Genomic DNA, 22,790 nt, shown 5'->3' with positions numbered 1-22,790 from the left:
ATTGTGGTGGTGGTTTCATGGGTGTATATATACCCGTGAAATTCACCAAAGTGTACACCTGACATATGTGTAGTTTACTGTAAAGGAGCCATACCACAATAAATATGTGTTGAAAAAGAAATCATAACCCCCCCCCAAAAAAAGAATATGCTTCTCAGTCTCCTTGGCTTTCGTATCTTTTCATTAAATAAATTATGATCCTTAAAAAAAAAAAACTGGTCAGAGTATATTAAAATTGGAACTATCTTCATCTCTCCTATGCTCACCACAAAGCATTTTTTGAGTGGTTTAAGACCTGAAAATGAAAACAGCCATTATCAAAAAAAACAAACAAAAACCAAACAAAACTCCCTAAGTTTCCAAACTTCATGGAAAATACATCTATATCCAGAGAGCAATACTTTAGAACAATTAATAGACTTTTTAATTGTAGAGAGCTTTCAGTGTATATGGCTTCTCTTAATGACATCTGAATATAACAACCATATGTAATTACCGACCTACATTAATGCAGTTCTCATGGCAAGGGGAGGGGTGGGGCAGAAAAAACCTGCACAATCATCAGCCGGGAGACTGGAGGACAGAGGGAGTAGGAACACAGCCCGGGCAGAGATACACAGTGGAACTTAATCACTGTAATTTAGATTTTGTCACCAAGTCCCAGGTACAAGCTCTTTTATGCGCTGTCAAGAGATCTCCACATTAATTGCTGTTCCTGTCTTCTGAGGACACATACACTCTAATTTGCAGTGATTTTAGTTTCTCTAGCAACGTGCATTTGGTGGCTAAGTCCTCCTCTCCACCAGAAGAGGAAGTCCGCTAAAGCTCTGATTATCCAGCTCACTCTGCCAAGATCAACAGCCTGAAGTCACAAAGCATCCCCGTTTACCAGAGTCGCGAACGAATGTGACTCAACCTGTCAGTGGGTGGGAAGCCCTGCCACCCTCCCTGAAAGGCCACTTTCTTCTCTAGAATCTTTGATTTTCAACAGAAGAGTTATTTCCAGACAATGATTTAAATGACTTCTGCATGGTCAGTTGGAAGGAGAAAATGTGGATACTCCTTTAAGGCCTTCAGGCAGGCTCAGTCGGCACATTCAGCTAACACAAGCCCAGGTGCTGACTTTCCGGGAAGAGGGGACGGGCACTGTAGATCCCCTGGGATTTGGCAGATCTGTTAGATGGCACAGCCTATGTTTTGTGCTTTGGCTTCAGAAGCCCGGCCCTTTTTGTCTTTACCCCGTGGGGATGCCATTCTAGACAAGATGTTTATGGCTGACTTTCTTCCGCCGTCAAATTAGACCAGAGATCCGTTCCCAGATGGAATATCATTTCAAAAAAAGACACCCTCCTTTCAAAATGAAGAACTGAAAACCAAAGATCTGGGAGTCAAGGGAGGCCTAAAAACCCCAGAGGAACTATTCGGAACTGAACTCTCTTCTCAGTCAACGCACAGGCTGTACTTAAGGGGATGGTGGGCTTGCCAGAGACAGCAAGCCAGTGGCACAACTCGGCGGCAGGCGCCCCCACATCTGTGTTATCATTATGGGATCTGATGCCCGGTCTTCTCGTCTACTTTTCCAAACACTTCCTTAACCCACTTGAACCATTCTGTTTTCTGGACTGTGGGAAGGTAACTGGATGCCTGGTACTCCAGAATCCAGAGACGGCTTCCCCATTTGCCTTTCCACTGGGGCCATGCAGTTTCCAGACCTGCCACAATCACTTTATTACTGCAACAGGGTAGTGGTAAACAGATGAAGCTCGGGAAAGGCTTCATCCCATCGGGCCAATCTGAAAGTTTTTAAAGATGGGAACTTGAGAATCTTATCGGGGACAATACAGACAAGCGGAGACGTGAATATTAAACTGATCGAGTTAAACCAATCCCAGTCAAGTCAAGGATGTCCTCTCTCATTAAGATGACCTGGGGTTTACAAACAGCTTATGTGCCTGGATTCCCACTTGAAAAGTGAAACTAAATGCGGCCGCGCTGCTGCTTTTCTTTAGGGTGTGACAGTAAAAGAGACCTGGAAGACAGCAAGGTCGGAGGCTGTCACACAAGCTGATGAATGACTGACAACAATAAAAGGTAAAAGGAGAAACCACTGCAGAGACCAATAGGCCGCCAAAGAAAGGGAGGGAATATTTCCTCCCTAAAAGTTAGGATCTTGTCATTCTTTGGACTGTAGGCTCGAATCCAAAAGAGGAAATGAAAATAGTATTTATTTTGCCTATCAGTGCGATCTCCAGGGATACAGGGGAGTGTGCACTTTTCTATTCTGAAAGGTAGATGGGCTGTGTCTAATTTTAGCTCCACTTTCCTGTTGGACACCCCCTACCCTCAACACATCACTGTCAGGGACCAATTACTGAAAACAAATCATCCTGCAAACACTGGGGAAGTGATGTTCTCTGACAGAGAGCCAGTGTAAAGGATGCGTCCAGCCTCATAAATGATTCCCTATTAGTCTTGGAAAAGACCGCTATCTTTTAAAAATATGGTCCAGATTTTCTTTGAATGTCTTCAAAACACTGTCCCATTCTCCACTCTCTACTCCTAGCTGGAAGCCAACATTACAAAATTCTTCTCTCATTCCGGTATGCAGTTAGGAACATTTTCATAAAATCAAATGCTACAAAGAACAAACTTGCAAACTTTTCTCATTTAAAATAATGCATTGAGGGGAGGGTATAGCTCAGTGGGCAGAGCGCATGCTTAGCAGGCAGGAGGTCCTGGGTTGGATCCCCAGTATCTACATTAAAAAACAGTAATAATAAAGTAAAATTAAATTAAATAATACATTAGGATTGAAGGAATAAAGTATGTTGGAGGCAAATAAATGGCAGTGAATATATAAACATAAATGTCGTGGCATGAAACCACCCCCCCTTTCTTAATACACTCCCGAGCAAAGGGAAGTGGGGAGAGGCCGGGAACTGGAGGGAAGTGGCCGCGAGTGGGAGGAGCGGCAGGAAGGGCGGGTACCTTGCGTGGGAAGCAGCGTCGTTGATGCTGAAAGCGCTGTTCTCCCTTGTCAGAGGGTTCGAGCCGGCCTGGCTCTTGGTGTGGATGTCCAGGCTCAGGGAGGACTCGGCTTTCCGGTCCATGCCGTGGCTCTCTGCCTCTAAGGTCCGATCTGCCATGGAGATGACTTCGCTGGAACTATGCCACAGGGGCGCCACCTTCTCCTTGGCCGGCCCTGAGCGCGGCGACGACGTGGCCGCCCCCAGGGAGGCTGTGCTGCCGTGGCTGGGGCCGTAGGAGGTGGTGTCGATGCCGCTGTCCGCAGAGGTGCCCTGCAGATAGTTGTAGCTGTTGAGCTCGGACTCGGCGCGGTCCCCGTCACACCACTTCTCGTCGCTGTGGGCGCTCGACGCGTTGCTGGACAGGGTGTTGCTGCTGGAGTGGCTGGAGTAGTGGCTGTCCGACTGCAAGGGAAGCAGGATTTCCTTAAGGTCAGGCTTTGCTTCTGGAACGACCCTGGGACGTGTGTCTATAGTTACAGGGTTTGCAAGGCACAAAAATTCCTATTTGACAAAACAAAGGCAGGCAAGAGGTACCTGGAAAAACCTATTCAGAAGACTCCATAGCAGAGAGCGCTGGAGACATTTTTTTTTTTTTTTTAAATTCACTTTTCATTACTTGGCTTATGCTAAGGTATCAAGAGTACTGAGTTCATTTTAATCAGAAAAATAACTTCAACTGTCATTAGAGTCCTTAATAACTTCATCTTAAAATAGAAAGTGATAAATCCAAACGGCTTATAGTTAGAAAAACCCTACTGATCAGAGTAAAAAGAAGGCAGAATATAAAACGTTTTCCTAGAGACATCTCTTCTTTTGCCAATTAGGATCTATTTAGGAGACAGCTTTCTAAGGAGTGCTTAGAGGTAAAATTTATCCAGAGGTACCAAGACAATGCAGTGGGGGAAGACAGTCTTTCTAACAGATGGTATCAGGACAACTGGATATCCACATGCAAAAAAGAATTAAGGAGGATCTTTACCACATAGAAAAATAAACTCACAAAGGTTGAAGACTTAAGTGTTAAGAGCTAAAACTACAGAACTCTTAGAAGAAAACACAGGTCTTCATCTTCATGACCTTGGATTATGCAATGGTTTCTTAGATACGACACCAAAAGCACAAAAACTTAAAAGAAAAAAAAAAAAAAGGTAAGTTGGACTTCATCAAAATTAAAAACTTCTGTGCTTGAAATAACCCAATTAAGAAATGGCCAAGGGATTTGAATAGTCATTTATCCAAAGAAGATATAAAAATGGCCAACAAACACATGAAAAGATGCTCATTAGTCATAAGAGAAATGCAAATCAAAACCACAATGAAATAACAGTTTACACACATTGGGATGGCTGTAATAAAAAAGGCAGACAGACAATAAGGATGGCATCATTGGCAGACATGTAAGATGGGGCAGTCACTGTGGGAGAACAGCTGCAGTTCCACTCAAGAGAAATGAAAACCTACTTCCACATGAATTTCATAGCAGCATTACTCACAATGGCCAGAAAGCAGAAACAACCCACATGTCCATCAACTGATTAACGGATAAGAAAATGTATATCCACAGATTGGCATCTTCTTCAGTCATAAAAAGAAATGAAGTACTGACTCATGCTACAACATGGATGAACCTTGAAAACATGACGCTAAGCGAAAGAAGCCAAGCACAAAAGACATCGTGTGTAATTCCATTCATACAAAATGTGGAGTTGGCACATCCACAGAGACAGAAGGTAGACTAACGGTTGTGGGGGCTTGGAAGGGATGGAAGACTTGGGGTGACTCCCTAAGGATACAGGGCTTCTTTTCAGGGTGATGAGAATGTTCTGGGGTTAGATAGTGGTGCTGGTTGCATACCTCTGTGAATACACTAACCACCACTAAATTGTACACTTTAGATGTGTGTGAATATTATATGTGAATATATGGTGTGTGAATCCTAAATCAATTTAAAAAAATGTGTACAGAACCTTTGCTGCAAAGTGGCTTAGTTGCTCAGAAAGAACATTTGATAGCTTACCAAAGAAACAGGATTTCAAAAGACACCTGAGTAAAATGATATTTAAATTGGTGGGAGGCTGGAAGTCCAGATTACTTGGTGAAGATGGAAAGAAAAGAGGAGGAGACTTGTGAGTGGGGCTCATGGCTGAGGAAGGAGCATGCTCTTTATTAGCTGCAGGGGCGGGGGGGGGGGGTGCGGAGTAGGAGGACAAGCCTGCCTCACCTCAAAGTGAAAGATCTCTTCCCCTGGAAAAGGGATTAATCTCAGTTACTTTACTGTGCAACTCCAGTTTTTCTCAGTAACAACGTCTGCATTATAACACCATCATTTATTTCTACCCTTTGTAATATCTGGGCCTGGGCTGTAGAATTTGCTGGCCCCAGGCCACGTGTAGCCACTTTCCATGTGTCTAGAAAATACCCAGCACTTTCCATGTGGCTAGTCCGCACTCAGATGTGTCGAGAGTGTAAAGTACATGGCAGATTTATATGCAGAGATAACCTGAACTCCATCTGTAATTTTAAGTGTTCTAGCCAAATTTGAAAAAGTAAGAAGAAACAGGTGAGGTTAACTTTAAGAATGTATTTGATCTAACCCAAGCTATCCAAAATGTTACTTGACCAGGTAATCAATATAAAAACTATTAATGAAAAAGGGGTAGCTGACACATGGACTAGGGAAGTAATCCAGCATTTACAAATGCAACTGGGACGGCATCACATTTCACCAGTGAATCTCTCCCCTACAGCCTGGTGCAGGGTGCCAGCTCGTGAACATGTGTGCTCTTTCTTTTTTAAGCTTCAGTATTCACTTCATGAAAGCAAAACTTACACGAGCCCTCTCATTAAAGTTCTGAGTATCCTATAAATTAGGGAATAGGAAATATAATCGTTCCTCATCCGACAGAATGACATAGACACAAACACACATTCCAGTGAATAGACAAATAAGGGAAATCAACTGCATTTAAAGAGGGAGGAAATGATAGCTTCTTATTCCCAATTCCACCTGTAAGTGGCAAGCTACGTCTGACTATGGTAACAGGATGAAAACGTGCGTAGCCCTGGAGATCAGAGCAGCAGCAGGGGGAGCTGTCGGGAAGCAGTCTCCTTGACTGATGCTCCAACCACACACATCTCATGCTTGCAACTGTGTAAGCAGATAAAACCTATGTCTAGCACCTTTCTATTCCTCACAAGAGGACTGTTTGTGATTGGGTCACATGGCCTTCCACCCAAATCAGTGGGGGTAGCAGGTGCTTATCAGTGAGGAATTTCAGTTTATCTCAAAGTAAGCTGAAGGCCACTGGCGGTAGAAATTCCAGGGCCCTGGCAGCCCAGGCCCACCTTCTACCAGGAGGACTTCCTCTCTGACATCGTGGAAGGAGAGAACAGACTGGTACCATTTTCACCTTGCAAGGAAGGTACGTTGCTAGGAATCCATCCTTTTCATTATCTTACAGTTAACTTACATGCCCTTGTTTGTTCGGAGACAAATGAACCACCGGGTCCTGACGCATCAGTCTCCCACTGGGGCTCTCTCGGAAGGCTGGCAGTACCTTTGATACTGCTGGGAGGTGGCACGTTGGCTCTGGAATACAGCACAGGACATTATGGTGCAGGTACTAAACAGATACCGGCGCACGTTGACAAATGAAGACGGCTTGCCACTGCATCTCTCGGGTCACTGGCCAGCAAACTCTGCATTTCAGCAAGAAGCTTGTTGAGAGTTTACACAATTGACAGCATGTCAAAAACTAAGTGGCTGATGGATAAAGCTTGCAGCTGTTGACAGTGTGTCACACCATACACATTAGCATAGCCAAGTACCACCAAACCAAAGGCCATGAACAATGCGGCAAAGTTAGGAATCAATTTTTGGTTTGGGGGGGGCGGGGGAAGTCTAGAAAATATGGATTAAATTTATGAAATTCATTCATTGCCAAGTGTGGCTAACCTCGCTTGGTCTACATCACCTAGACAGGCATGGATGCAATCACGTGTTACTTACCATGACACTTTGGAAATATTTTACCTGTATATTCATGCTGCTCGAGGACAAAAGAATTGAAATCCTGAGGTCCTCTATAACTGTAAGCTAAGCACAACAGAAAAGACACACAGCAGCTAGTTTACTTAAAACAATTGCTTCCTTTTGGACTCCACTGGCGTTCAAGATGGGGTTCCAAAGGTACAAGGTAAGAGATTTGGCTTCTCTGGTACACTTAAGAGCTAACGGCAACAATTCTGCATTTCTGCGACACCATTCCTAACGCGTAAGGGCAGCAAACTCTTTGAGTCTCACTCTCAATCATGTCCAAAAGCGGAGAGGCAGAAAAACACACTCCACTGTGAGTGAGCCAATTAAACAAGCTAAGCTCTGCGTCCCCACTGGGCATCAGTCTATCACACACTGATGAACACCGACAGGTGGGTCTGGCTAACGGATAAGAATCTGCACAACATTTTCAATCGGTGACCTGAAGGGCATTCGACAACTGTGTTCTTACAAATTGAGCATTGGAAGGTCAGCCCTTTATACACTCAGTATAGTGTCCTAAGGAGTGAGAACACAGTAATTGTACCTCTTGGTTCCTCCCCAGCATGGCTTATACCCGTGAAGCCCCCGATTCCTTCTGGAATGCCAGCTAGAAAAAGCGGGGTTATTTTTCTGGAATGCTGGAATACCAAAAATTACAAAAAAATTATTTGAACATTTTATTTGGAGCCTTTGATTTTGGATGGAGAAAGGCTATCATTTGGTAAAAAGGGCTTCTCTGGCAGGCTCTAGGGCTATCATCTTTTTTTTTGTTTAAAGGTAGACCTTACTAAAAGAGTGAATGAATGTATTAAAAAGATTCACCCATATTAATTTCAGAGCCTTGTCTATGAAAAGTGGGATGCCATGCAACTGAAGTGGATGTGAGAGAAAAAAAGACTAGAGGAACGTTTACGTGAAGGAATGAATACAGGTCTAGAACGAACCTTGTAATTACCCTTTCCAGCCCCAAGATACTGCTTCACTCCCCATATAACTTCACGAGTGGGACGTGTGACAGTGAACTGGTGTACAAAGGACTCACTGGCAGCTTTGTTCAAAGCCTGCACTAGGAGCCAAAAAAGCTGCTAAAGTCATGCTGAAGAAGGGACCCTTTTCACATGTGTTGTTACCATCTCAACAGTATCAAAACATATGGGATTAAATACATTCTGTCAAGAGCGGAACCGTGGATCAGAATAATGCTCAGGTTTTCTGTGGGGGGCTTGGGGGGGGACGAGAGTGGGGACTGACAGATGGCTTCAATAACACGGCACGTCTCACTGAAGTGATGGAACAAAGCTTATCCTCAGAACCTGAGAATTACGTTTCTCTTCCTCAACTCCTGGCTTAGCTGAAAGCATCTCCATTCCCTTCTATGTTTGTGGGTTTTTGGTTGACTGCCCCCATCCCCCTTGAGCAGCTTGGAGCTCCAGCTTGGCCCCAACCTCTGCACCGAGGAACCCCTCTCCCCAGGCATGGAACCAGGAGCACAGTCATTAAAACAGAATAAAACGACCTATTTGCAGAGGAGATTAAACTATGGGGGTCTTTGCCTTAAAAGTTATCTTTTTTTTTCAGCCCTGGAAATTTTACTTCTTTTTATCCAACTTTGATGGGAAAGCTATTAGAGATAAGATCAAGGGAAAAAACCCCAACAGTTCTGTCAAGTCCCTGATGTACCAACTGTGTGGATACTAAATCCCTGGTGCTACTGTGTTGACACTTAATCTTGTCTCATGGTAAAATTTTATTGTATCAACTAGTGTTTGGGTGTCATTGTAGAACTGCAGAGAGAGAGAGAGAGCGAGAGAGGGAGAGAGGGAGGGCGGGCTGTGCACCAGAAACCTAAATGAAGGCTCTCTCTTGCAGATCTTCCCCATCCAGCAGTTTCAGACTGCTAAGATACCTCCTTAGCTGACAGTTTAATAGTGAGGGGAGGGATGGTATAAAGGGAGGAGAGAGACGCTAACTAAGCCACAGATGTGACGAAACACCTGAATCTTTTTCCCACTTTGTACATAGTTAAAAAAATTTTAAACTCAACATTAAGAACACTAACTCATCTCCCAGGGCAAAAACAAACGCCTGGCAAAAACAAACAAACAAACAAAAACAAACCGGGGGGAGAGAGGGAGGTACTCAGGTCCCAGGTGGCTTGATACTCTGGCACTTTAATCTGGGGGCTGAAAATAATTCCCGTGTGCTTCCTGTTTTTTAAGTTGGGGTCACTGAGACATCCTTGACTTTTCTCTCAGGTGGCTTTCAGTCACACTTATGCTACCTGGGACTGAATCTTCAGTCACACTTACGAACCAGGGCTGTATAATAGAACAGAAGGCTTTGATGACATCACCTTGGTATAAAAGCAACTTGCGTGTTGTGTTGTAGGAATTAGTGACTTACCCATCTGGTCGGCGATGCTATCCTCACTTCTCTGCCAGCTGGGTGTGGATTTCCCGCTGCCACCAATTTCTGACTGGGTGTTCTGCCTGTCGATGGAGGCTGGGGATCGGCGGCTGACTCCAAACCTGTGGGGATTTCCCCAAACAAAGGCAAAGACATTAGGACCTCACCCATAAGGGAAGAGAAGGTCGTCCTGGGTGTAACGAACTCAACTCCCAGTCCCTATAATGACAGGGACTCCCAGTTTTGCTTGCACGGCTGTACTTTCGTACTCACCCTTGTGCATGTGTATGTGGGTGCCGGAACTGTGTTCGTTATGGTCAACATACCTCCCTCGGTTCAGATAAGTATGCATGCTAAGTATATAAACTGTAAACAAGGGCAGGGGCCATTAGCACTCAGCTAACCCAAGATACACAGAATAAGAAACCAAAATCTTCTGGCTCCTGTGGAGCTAAGCTCAGATTTTCGTTCACAGCCCAAAGGAAAACATCACCATCCTAGTGTTCCATGTGTATCGTCCAACTGGCACATTCCAGGGGTTTTCTCTTAACTCAGTAATCTGCTAAATCACTAAGGCATTCATTCTTGAAACAAGCATTTTCTGAGCACTTACTCTGAGGTCTGAAAGACGAAGACTGCTACCACTCACATTATACAGGGACCACTTTCAAAATGTGTAAATTTCAATTTTTAAAAATTGAAGTATAGTCAGTTTACAGCATTATGTTAATTTCTGATGTCCCCAAAGGTGATTTAAAACTTACACGTTTTTGAAGATACTACTACTTGAAACGCCTTTGAGAGGGCAATTTGGAGAGAGGTAAGCTGGTATATATAAAGGCAAATGTCTATTTCTGGAAAGATTAGTTATTTAAAGAGTCCATTTATTTTTCCCTGTGTGGGATAATAATAATATAATATAGGCTTAATTAAAGCATATGCCTTGATTAATAATATCAGCAAAGTAAATATTGACTGAGCCCACGGAAAAGGGCAGGAGTGTAAAATTCAGAGTCATGTGGAAATTTAGAAATCTGGGTGTGGTTACTAATGAACTTATGGGTAATCTATATGAGAAAACACAAAGCAGGGCCTGGATTGACAAGTGTCTCATATGCTATGAAACTGATAAGTGCATAGGAAGGACCAAGGGGAGTACCGGACAGAGCAGGACAAGAGGAGGAGGAAGACCCAGGAAGACCCGCAGCCATGCTCAGCTTCCCCACCCAAATCCACTCATGTTTTATCTTTATTTATAAAATGGCAACACTATTATATGGATCCAGGGAGAAAGTCCATATAAAAGCATTTGAAAAGCAGGGAGGGCTAGAAAATATTTTAGTAAAACTCCTATTCTAACATCTCCCTCATTACTTTTTGCACAAACGACAGTTGTCTACAAACTCAACTCAGAAACATCACTGAGTGGGGGAGGGTGTCGCTCAGTGACACAGCTGCTGCTTGGCATGCATGAGGTCCTGGGTTCAGCACCCAGTACTTCTGTTAAAATAAATAAATAAACAAATCTAATTACCTACCCCTCTACAAAGAAAGCAAAAAAAAAAAAAAAAAAAAGAAAGAAAGATCACTGAACATGAACAAAGTTACCCCCATTAAAAACAAACAAAATCCTTGACTTATGAAAACTTTCAGCAAAAGTGCTCATTGAAAAAAAAAAAAAGAACTCACTAATTAACGATCTTTGCCATTTCCTAAGTAAAGCCCTTGTTTAGTTTAGAACAGCAAATATCCTCAAACTGGCCCTATGATTCCGTTCTCAGTGTGCACTAAATTAAGACTTTTTCAAAAAGGCACAGAGATAAAAGTAGAAGTGGACACCAATCTTGCTTTTACTCTTTGGTAGCAGTGCAAACTAAAGACAAATTTTTAAACCTCCGAATTTAAAGCCAAATGCTTTTGTGGCTGTCTGCTTTTAAATAAATGACAAAGCTAGGCTGTCTTTCAATTCTGCCTTGAAAACCATCTTCATCCAATGAACTTTTAATTTCAGTTCTCACACAGCCCCCTCATATACCGCGGGCCAGGGGGCCAGGGGGCCAGGGCTGTGAAGACCCTATCCTTACGAAGCCCAGAAAACACCTGTTCTAATTTTACACTGTGCCTCTTTTTGAAAAGCTTAATTGTCCCTTTGTTTGGAGGAGCGCTTAATACTTCAGGAGTCACGGTTCAGATCTGAAGGAGTTTTTCAGTAATCATTTGGCTGATTCATGAGACACATTCAGTGACCAAGAATTTCTTCTACCTCGTGAGCCAGTCCATTGCTCTCCGGAGCAGGCTGACAGCTTTGAAATATCTTCCTCATAATGGGCTGGAAACTTCGTCTCTATTGTAACTTCCATTTATTGATCTCAGGTGCCCTCACAAGCAAGTTTAATCCCTCGTCTAAGAGCGCTGGAAGAAAGCCACCGTGGGCTCCTCGCCCCCGCAAGGCTCCCCACATCCTCAGGGACGTTTCTCACACCACCACCTCCAATGCCTCGTTCGCCCAGTCCGTCCCTCCCTCTGGACGTTCAACATTCCTCAGAGCGTGTGGTCCCAGAACACATCTCCAAGGATGGGAGAACAGACTCTATGTCTTTTCATCAGTGTTGCTTTTTAACTCTTTCACTCCCATCCTAAACTTGTGCAGATGCCTTTTCTCCCTCCACTTGAGTAGGGCAGGTCTTATTAACCAGCCTCTTAAACTGCATCTTTCAGCTGATTTGGATGGTCTCAACATCCTTACACACATCGTACACACGCGGACGCTGCGCCCACCGAAGCATGGGGAGGGCAACAAAGGGGCAGACTACATTTATGGGCAGCCAGTGTGTGTGGACCTATTATTACCTCACGCTCTGGAGCTTTTCCAAGTTCAATTAACGAGTCTGCAGCAGACTCCATACACGCCTGCTTCACTGTCCACCTGCACCTATTTATTTTTACTAAGCGGCCGAGTAGATGTAACCATTGTTCCCTTGGTAAGCATAAGTTTAGGATCAAACCTGGCCCATGAGCAACGCATGTGAATCAGACACCACGGTTCCTTGCATCACTGACACAGACAAAAATTGCTTGGAACCTGAAGGGAAACACCATATCATCATCATCATCTTATAAAGGCTCATCTGGGGAAAACTGATGGTATACAGCCAGGTGAATAATCACCAGGTAACCTCCAAAGCAATGGGAGGAACCCTCAGTACCACCTATGGCAGGTTTTTACCTGGCAGGCAGATTAAACATTCAGTTGAATAATTACCACCTCATTAAAAAGTGCAAGGTGAACACTGGAATCATGTTGCTAACGTTAATATTCGCCAAAACTTATGTTTCAAATTACATTTTGGTATACGTTTAGAGTACATACTAAAATGAAAGTAAACAGTGATTTCTGTTGTTGCTGTTAGCGCATTTATACTTCATTGCTGTACTAACACTGAAGTTGCAGTGAATTCTTATTTTTGAAGTCAAATTGGACCGTTTAAAATCTACTAATTAAAACAAGAAATAATTAGCTGGGCTTGTGGTGTGGTATAATAATAATACTTAACTCATAAAACCTTTTGCAGGGGCTCATAAATAAAAAGCTAAATTTTTTTTTCTAATTGTCACTGAAGTAATTAAAATAAGAAATGTGCACTTTAAATATGCTACCAAAGGAATCCTGGGGGAAGTGAGGGGGTTGGGGAGGGGAATATATTTTATAATGGTTTTTACTACTTACTTTCCATTAACATAAACATTTAGCAAAAACAACCACAAAATTATACTTAATAGCAGCAAAAATCAACAAAATACTATAGGATAAAAAATAATTATGAAGGTATTCTTATAAGCATAATTTTTTTGTAACATGGTAAAATCTCAAGAAAGTAAACAAACCATGTGTGCACTTGTTAAAAATAATTTGGGGAAAACTTAGAAGAGAAACACCAGTTTTTTTTAAACACCCCATTTTTGAATTTCGAATGATTCTGAGTTCTTCATTAAGTTCCCCAGAGAGATCCCAGCAGTAAGTCTGTGATGTGTCTTTTACTCTTCCTCTGGGCCAAGCCAGCTTGTGTGTGTCATGTGATGTTTGCTGCTAATTACTTCTCAGCTTCAGACATTCCAATTTTTTCCCCTTTTAATAGCCTCTAAAATCATGTACATTTAGCTTTTTAAGTCTTGTCAGGAGCAAACAGTTACTTTTGGGTATTCAGTGTTGTCAAAAAAGATGGGGGGGACCCCCCGGACAACCCACAGACTGAAATCACAGATTTCTAAACTGTGAGAAAAATCATTTCAAGCTTTGGATATGATGTACATTTCCCCTACTTTATCAGCAATACAAACTCCAACCAGTGCAAGCAGGACCCTACTGAATTCACTTTGAAGGAAATTTTTAAAAGTGGCAAAATCTGTACTCTGAAACTAGACAATACATATAATGGAGCTGATATAATCTGATTTCTTTGCCACTGAGTCCTTAGACACTGAAGAATGATAAACTTTCTAAGACACGGTTTGAACCAGCCATGAAATCATTTTTTAATCTGGAGTATTAACTGTATTTTCCCTTTTGCTCTTTTGTGAAATGATCCAGGCTGGCTGCACGGAAGTCATTCTACACGCCTGAATTACAGGTGAGAGGCAGCAATGCTGACTGGGCATACCTACCCTTCAGGCATGGATTTTTGCCTGTAAGTGCCCCCACCAGAGCCAGTCTCGCTGGATGAAGACAGGTTGCTCGGGGAGTTGCGACACGGCTGGGATCTTGCTAAAGCCATGGATGAGACCGTCACATAGATGTCCGAACCAGGAGACAGCCTGCGTTGCAAACCAGACACATGAAGTCAACAATTCAAAGGGAAAATCCCAAGGTGATGCGTGATGGGTAATATAGAAATGTGACAAACGCGGTGACTTCGTGGAGCTAGTGAAAATGAAGCCAGCTGGAAGCCCACAAAAGAAACTTCCCCATAAAACTACTCCCTAAAGGAACAGCTGGGAAACGGTCTTGAAGGGGTGGGGGCGTCAAAAAATAACACGGGGGGACAAAAAAATTATGTATGTTTCCAAAAGCTGCCAGAACTCCAGGCCTGAATTGCTTATGCAATTTCCTAGTACAGCAGTACAGAGGATAAATGAACTCCAGTGACATTAACATGGCAATTAATTCCAATTTTCCCCTGGTTCTCCCAGAGTATATGACCATAGTGAGACTGGCACATTCTTTGTATGCTTCTTTGTTTTCCAATTTTATTACTCAAAGTCTGGAATGAATTTTCAGATATTGCTATTTAGGACATATAAATTTGGTAGATAGTAGCATCGTCAGGAAAACATGCTCAGAACTGCAGTTGTTGAATTTCATTGGAATGACTGAGTTTATATAACAAAACAGCAGAGGTGTGCTCCATGTAGCCCCCCCAATACATCTTCTGAAATTATGGGTCCTTCATCCTGCAGACTAGCTCTTGAAACACAAACCAGAACTTTGCAGCCAGATCAGACGTGATTTTTTTCCCTCTACCTCCTCTCCTCTAACAGGCGATGGGGCAACTGCTGGGATATTTTATTAATAAGTGAGGCTGAAGACTGTGACTAGGTGTCAACTAAATCTCAATAACAATAATATTTTATTTCAGAAGCAAATGCTGGCACAAGTCGCTGGCTCTTCTGGCAGGGCAGGTCATTTCCATTTTACAGCTGAGGGAGTGGAATTCGAAGTCATTTTTTCAGTAAGCCAGACACCTTGGTTCGGAGCCCACCACACTACGTGCTGAGCTACTGCTGCCCCCTAGGGAAGGCTGGATTTTCTTTCCTTAATAAGACAGTCTGCAACAGGTCGGCAGGGTCATGACGATTTTGCACAGAAAGGTATCTTACACTGAAACAAAAGTTTTGAAGCCTTGGGACTGAAGCTGATTCACTGAAATAAAGCAGTTTCCTACAGGGAACCTATATATCCTCTGAAGCAGGGCAGGATGGGGTTTCAGGTACAGGAAACTGACAAAGGGATAACGGAATAACATCAAGCAGCTTTTCTAACAGGAAAAGAATAAGGATAGATACCAAAAAGTATGACCCTCTCCAAATTCATCTATACCCGAGAGGCAGGTCTGACTTGGGAGCCCCGTCTCACCCCTCAGCGACAAACCTGTTACCTCAGCCGTCTCCTAGACAGCACTACTGAACACCTTCCTCGGCCATTCAAATCAAACCTCTTCCCCAGTCCCCCACCCCACAGGACCCCAAACCGGTCCCTCCTATACCTGTCATCTCAAGTTAAACATCTGGAAGCCATTTTCCCCCTCGCTCTTCCTTCTCTTCCACAGTCAATGGTTCAATGAAGTTCAGCTCTTTACTGAGTACAAACTGTGTGGTCTGGCACCCTGGGTGCTGCTCTTAAAAGCATGCAGACAAAAAAGAAACCCATCTCCAACCTGCTGACTGTCCTCTGAGTTCCCCATCTCCAGCCTGGGTCAGTACAAGGGTACTCTAATTGGTCTTCCGACTTCCAGGCTCTGGCCATCCACTCCCTCTGATATTTTCTACTAACCTAAGTCATCTGCTGCTAACAGCCTGTCCACAGGATAGAGGCCCAAATCCCGGGCACCCTGTCCCAGGCTTTGGACCATTTCGCCCAAGCCCATCTTCACCCCCACGCCCTCTGCCTACCTCCAGGCCCCCTGTACGGTGGGTGCACTCAGTGTGCCCAGTTCTCAGACTCGCCGCCACAGTTATATCTCACTTAGCCCGTCCTCTCTGCCTGGAATCCCTTCCCCACTTTTTACTCACATAAAGCCCCCCTCCCCAAGGCCTATTTCCAATATTTCTAAATTCATGGATTAACGAGAGCCTCCTTGAGTCCCACAGGTCTGTTCTTTTCCCCATTGTAGTACATCCTACAGAATGGTTAGTTTTACGTGGTTCTGCCTTCTCAACGAGATTTTTGTCCTTAAAGGCCAGGACTGAGCCTTATTTATCTTTACATGTCTGGTTGCGTAATATGTTTGTTGAATGAAGAAGAATCCCTACGCACAGTGTAGAAAATGAAGAACAGGAGGTGGGCTCAGGTTAAGGGCCCAAGTGTTTTACCAAATGCCTCCAGATCTCGGTTCTCAACCATGGTGGGTCTACATCAGTTGAAAATCAGTGGGTCACCAAAAATGAAGTGCCAAAATTTCAGAATAATTTACTGCAAACAATTACAACAGACTCAAAGTGAATAAGCTTTCCAGGGAAATGCAAATCAGAACCACAATGAGGTATCACCTCACACCTGTCAGAATGGCTGTCATCAAAAAGAACACAAATGACCAATGTTGGTGAGGATGTGCAGAAAAGGGAGCCCTCGGACATTGCTGGTGGGAATGTCAACTGGTGTAGCCACTGTGGAAAACAGTATGGAGGTTTCTCAAAAGCTAAAAACAGAACTACCATATGACGGAGCAATTCCACTCCTGGGTACATATCCAAAACAAAAACGCTAATTCAAAAAGATACGTGCACCTCAATGTTCATAGCAGCACTATTTAAAATTGCCAAGACATGGAAGCCATCTAAATGTCCATCAGCAGATGAACGGATAAAGAAGATATGGTATATATATAATAGAATACCACTCAGCCATAAAAATAGGAAAATTTTGCCATTTGCAACAACATGGATGGACTTGGAGGGTATTATGCTAAGTGAAATAAGTCAGGCAGAGAAAGACAAGGAGTATGGTATCACTTATATGTATAATCTAAAAAATAAAACAAACTAGTGAATACAACAAAAAAGCAGCAGACTCACAGACAGAACAAACTAGTGGTTACCAGCGGGGAGGTGGGGAGGGGCAACACAGGGGCAGAGGAGTGGGAGGTAGAATCTACTGGGTGAAGGACAGGCTACAAGGATGTCCTGTACAACACAGAGAGTATAGCCAGTATTTTGCAGTAACTGTAAATGGAGTGTAACCTTTAAAATTGGTATAAAAGTAAAAAAATAAATGAAAAAAACAAAGTTAATATGCTTACTTAAATGCAAGAAAAGGGAATGATGGAATTACACCCAGGCACCCTTGGAAATATCATCTATCTTACATACAGTGGTGAGAGGACTTACGGACAATGCATACTCTAGGTAGTGTGGAATGGGACAGTAAGGAGACCGTGGATGCTAGGGCCTCGGGCAGTGTGGTAAGAAACTAGGAAAAGGGGCAGAGTTTCTAAGCTCGTCCTGTCACCAGTCTTACTGCTGCACAGACCAGAGAAATAAGCGCTAACCACATGGCTCCATCCTCATGAGAACGCCAGGCTTAGGAGAGGGGTATGTGTGAGGGCAGTTACAGTGAGGTCAGAAACCAGTGGGGTCTGGGAACGCTAGCCCATCCCTACTTTGAGTGATGTGTTTTGATGAAAGATCAAGACAGTTATCTGGGTACCATAAAATGGATATCCCTTTATTTTTTTTTTCCATGAAAACATCTCCCAAATTTGTTTATTCTAAAGTAATTGGAGGGGAACTGGAGTGGGGGGAAAATGGGAGGAGCAGATTACAAAGAAGAAAACTAGGTAAGGATTAAAGGACGACATGAATCCAAACATAACGAGACCACGCTCTCTTCTGCCTTAAGCGTTTGGCTTTTATATGCACCTAGTACAGAGAAACTTCAAACATAGTTTCATTTTGCAGCTGCTGTGACTTGTTTTAGTGCAAAAAGGAGGAAAGATGGAAAAGATGGAGACGGCAGCAGAACGTGAACATGGCTGGGGCCAGCGCAACATCTGGGGGCCTGATGATTTTTTTTTTTTAACGCTCTTCAGGGTAAATAAGTAACGCCGAAGAATTACATTTATGGTGAATGTTAAAATGTTGTTGCTTCTATGAGGAAGCGACAACACGATTCCACAGCCAAAGTCAAGATGTAACTTTTTGTATTTCTATTTGGAGCTTGCTTTTCTTACCCTGCTCTCCAAAACGAACACGAAGCTAAAATATCTCAGGCTAGTTCTCAACCTCAGCTCTTTTATTTGGCACATGTATCAGAAAATTCTACTTGGTTACTGGAGTCATCCCAAAGGGAAAAAATAGCATTTCCAGAAGGCCGGCATTCATTCCCGTGCCTTTTCTGCATTTACATAACTCAATTGGGGCTTTGTTTTCTGACTGTCCACACGCATAGAACACACAGACGGCAACTGGTGGAATGCCACCCAAATGTTTTTATGACTCTGGATGTATGTGCGGTGGGCAATAAAATTTCAGAATTAGCTCTTATTCTGATGACTTACTAGTCTTTCCAAGTACTCTAAATTTGATACCATCTCACAAATACGATTTGCGAATAGATCTAGTTCAGGGAGCGGGAGGTACCCGCCTGCCTGGCACGGACAGCCCACGTCTGCCAGAGGTACAGCCTGTGGCTGATTGTTAGTGGAGGGTGGGCCGCTTGCTGCCCCGCCACTTTTGAAAACGGGTAACCTACAGATGGGTTCACTTGGGAAGCCAGCATGCTAACCTCTTGAATCTCTGACCTCCCACACACCCTGCTTTAAGGGCTGTTAAGGCCCGGGAAGAAGTAATACAAGATCCCAAGTCTTTTCTTCTCTCTTGAGATAAACCCAGATCTTTCTACTTTCTCAGTCTTAATGAGCACCAAGCAGCCGGATGTTAGTGCTCAAACAGGTTTAGAGGACTAAGATTAATACATCTTTCACTGGCTGTGAGATCTTTCAAGTCCGTGGAATATAGGAAGTAATCTTTTTAAAGGATGCTGTGGCCACTGTTAGAAAGGAAATATCTAAAAACCTTTTAGCATTAACTTCTGTAGATTCTCTTCCCTGCATTTTTATAAATTTACCCAAGAAATAACTAAATGTTTTACAAGTAACTGGTATTAAATGTTCTCTAGGGCTAATACTTCCCTCTGCAGAAATAAAAACACCAGGGTTTTTTGATTGTACAAAGAATGTAGTAATTGAAAAAGCCATGACCATCAGTCCAACAGACAATACTCCCATAGTCCGCAGGACTGCACTCAACGCCAGCTCTCCACTTACATGCCATGTATTTCATTGCAACGAAAACAAAGAGTTGAATGGGAGGGCCGTTTAGGAAGAGATGGTCTAAGATCCCTATCAGTTCCTCATCTCCCAGAAGCCTTCTTACAACAGGAGAAAAGACAGAAGAGAATTGCCAAAAAATTCCCAGATTTCTAATAAAATAACCCCTGCCCTCCAGCACACCCCTCCCGTGAATCAACTCACACGACTACACATACCGTGTAAACATTAATGGACACATTAAATTGATCTCTTTAGACTGTGACTTATCAATTGATGGATGAGGATCTCACTCTCTGAGTAATTGAGGCTAACATTCTTTTCCATGAGTAGTCACGTATGGGTTTAATTATGCCTCTGTTTCCTGCTTTTTACTCCAAAGTGACAGCACTGCTTAGATGTGTCCAAGGGGATGAGGTCCTCTGTAACTCAAGTGCAAACAGTGCAATGATGGTAAGAACAGCCAAGAGGGTTTCAAAGAGCGGCAATGACTGACAAATCAGATCTCTGAGTCCGTAATTAAGAACAGCATTTTACCACAACTTAGCAATTAAAACGCTATTCACCCAGGAAACAGGATCCAGTTAAAGTCTGTCTTTAGCAACGTACATCAGCCAGAATGCTTGCAGAATTCTGTTAAAAAAAATTCTCTAACATGATTCTAGGTAACGTCAGATTCTAGGTAACGTCATTTGAGTGCTACATCCAGACTAGAGTATGAACCAGCTGTATTCAAATTCAAGCAAGCCCCCCCTCCGTCTTTTCCCCTCTTCCTGCTTTGTGAACCAGAGCTACCCCTGGCTTGTTTTCTTTCCTTTTTTTAATTGAAGTGTAGTCAATTTACAATGTTGTGTTAGTTTCTGGTGCCCCTGGGTTTCTGACCAAATAATTCCTATCAGCTATTTGGACTGGATCATGGAGATCCTGTTCTGATGAGCCTCCTGTGACAAGATCAATTTACAAGGAATAACTCTCTTGTACAGTAAGGAAAATACAGCAATTCATCACGCCGAGATAAAAGGATCATCGCCTCCCAGCTGCTGGCAAGCTCTTAGAGGTTCACCGCCTGGCACACATCATGGGTGCCTCTGGAGAAGAGTCAGTTTTACATCTAAGGGTGACTGTATTGAACAGAAAATAAAAATGGATTGCAGATGGGACCAGTTACATAATTTGTGGGACGCAGTGCAAAATGAAACTTTGGGTCCCCTTGTTCAAACAGTATTATAAATTTCAAGATAGTGACAGCAGAGCATTAAACCCAGCGTGGAACCCTCTAAGTGTGGGGTTCTGTGCAGCTCACAGCTGAAGCTGCCCTGACAGCAGCTGCATGTGGTCCCCTCCACGTAGAAACACGCATGCGTTCATCTGGCAGGGCCTTCCTGAGCACCGTCTATGTACGGTGGTAGATTTCAGTCGTCGAGTACGGTGGCTAAGTTAGGGGCTCTGGAGTCTGATGGCCTCAGTACTGATCTCAGCTCCACCAGTAACCAGCTAGGGCTCTGAACAAATCATTTCATCTCTCAATCCCCGGGCATCCCTTATCTGTAGAAGGGGTAAACAGCAGCCAGCTTACTAGGCTGTCAGGTGGAGAAAACTAACATGAAGGACTCTGAACAGAGCTTGGCACAGAATATGAGCTCAACAGCCGCCTACAGCTTTTACGTAAACCGGAATTGGAACATAATTGTCACAAGGGCAGCTCAAACTGAGTGTAGAGGGGCTCAGGCAGGTTAGAAGTCAAAGCTTGTGGGGAAGCCTAGAGGAAAGGAAGCTTTAGGAAGAAATGAATCACGGCGGGGTAGAGTTCAGTGGGAGAGCACGTGCTTAGCATGCATGAGGTCCTGGGTTCAATCCCCAGTACTTTCATCAATCAATCAACCTAATTACCCCCCCACCAAAAAGAAATGCAGAAATGCATTTGAGATGGGTCTCGTAGGAAACCAAGGATTTTCACAGAAGTCAGGAGTTAGGACACAGGAACCTCACGGTGTGTGTGGCTACCATGACGGCATCTGAGGCTGGAACACTTGACATGGGTGGGAGATCCCTGGGGGCAGGGACTGGAAGGATGAATGCCTCCTGCAGGGTGAGCCCTCACACAGGAAGCAGAGACTCCAGCTGCTAGGCAACAGGGAAGAAGGGAAGGTTCGGCCGCAGACCAGTAGTGTGGTCAGAGCCGACTCGTAGCCCCTTGGACAGCAGGCAATGCCCAAAGACTGTCCTTTTTTCTTTTTCTCTCTTTTTTTTGCCAAGGTGCAAGAGAAGTGATGAAATGAGTCTAAAATTAATGAGATTCCCACAGAGATAAGAATCCATTAGCCCACTACAAATACGAGTCTCTTTGATTGATTTTGACTGGTTCTACCCCCCACCAATATTCACAAATACTGCATGAAAAGAAGTCACAACCAAATCTTTTCTTGAGAAGCTAAGTGCTTTTTGAGGGGCATGCTAGGATTTTAAAGCCTAGAAAAAACAAACAAACAAAATAAATTCATTCCCATCCCATTATGCAAACAAAACCAAGGCACATATGAGCCAAATTACAGTGCGCCACGCTGGCCTCTGCCCTGGCAGCTGCCGGTGCACGCCTTCCTCGATGGGCCTCCAAGACCCCCACTCCCTCCGTACACTGCCCTGAGCTCAAGGAAGAGAAAACACTACATGACCTACTTCCCTTTCGCACACAACGCCACTGGTAACGCTCCTGGATTTCAGATTCTGAGTTCTTACAAGAAAAGTCCAAATCTTTTGCAAACTAGTTCCATCAATCACTTATAAGCATGTATTTCTGATCAGGGTTCTAAGCGGCACTAGACCTTCATCTCTACATCCCTACTTTTATTTTGTGCCATTTAGCTCCCATCATCATCTGTCATTTTCTAAATATAATGAGAAACTGGAAGAGTCAAATAGAAAGCCATAGATTGGGAGACTCTAGGCTATTTAATTAGGCTGGATTCTGATTCTCTCCGGGAGTGGGACTGGTGGGGAGATACTGAACTTGCAAGCAGGGCCACAGGCTATGAGTCAACCACCTCTCCTGCCATCCCTCCTGGTGTATTTGTGCTTGTTCCATTCTAAAGAGACAGGTCCAGAGCAGATGGTCCAGGGCCATCTTTGTGTGGCCTGAAGCCGAGTTCTGGTGGTATGGTCACCAGCTGAGCCCAAAAGTCAGAGAACAGACACCCTCTCAACCGACAGTCTCTGTCTCTGTCTCTGTCTCTGATCGATTCGACCCTGCTGACCACCCCTAAGGACACTGCCCATCTC

The 22,790-nt window shown here is 43.7% G+C and overlaps 1 protein-coding gene across 1 annotated transcript in view; it reads right to left on the bottom strand.

The window, feature by feature from the left end:
• Nucleotides 1–22,790, bottom strand: part of SIPA1L1 (signal induced proliferation associated 1 like 1) — a 340,124-nt gene that overhangs the window by 34,016 nt on the left and 283,318 nt on the right. The window contains 4 exon segments of the mRNA XM_032482300.1: nucleotides 2,989–3,431; nucleotides 6,500–6,618; nucleotides 9,472–9,596; nucleotides 14,137–14,286. Of these exon segments, the coding sequence (XP_032338191.1) occupies nucleotides 2,989–3,431; nucleotides 6,500–6,618; nucleotides 9,472–9,596; nucleotides 14,137–14,286 (837 nt within the window).

Source organism: Camelus ferus, chromosome 6, assembly GCF_009834535.1.
Source record: "Camelus ferus isolate YT-003-E chromosome 6, BCGSAC_Cfer_1.0, whole genome shotgun sequence".
Taxonomy (NCBI): domain Eukaryota; kingdom Metazoa; phylum Chordata; class Mammalia; order Artiodactyla; family Camelidae; genus Camelus; species Camelus ferus.
The sequence above is the reverse complement of the archived record's forward strand: the minus strand, read 5'-3'. Positions and strand labels throughout refer to the sequence as shown.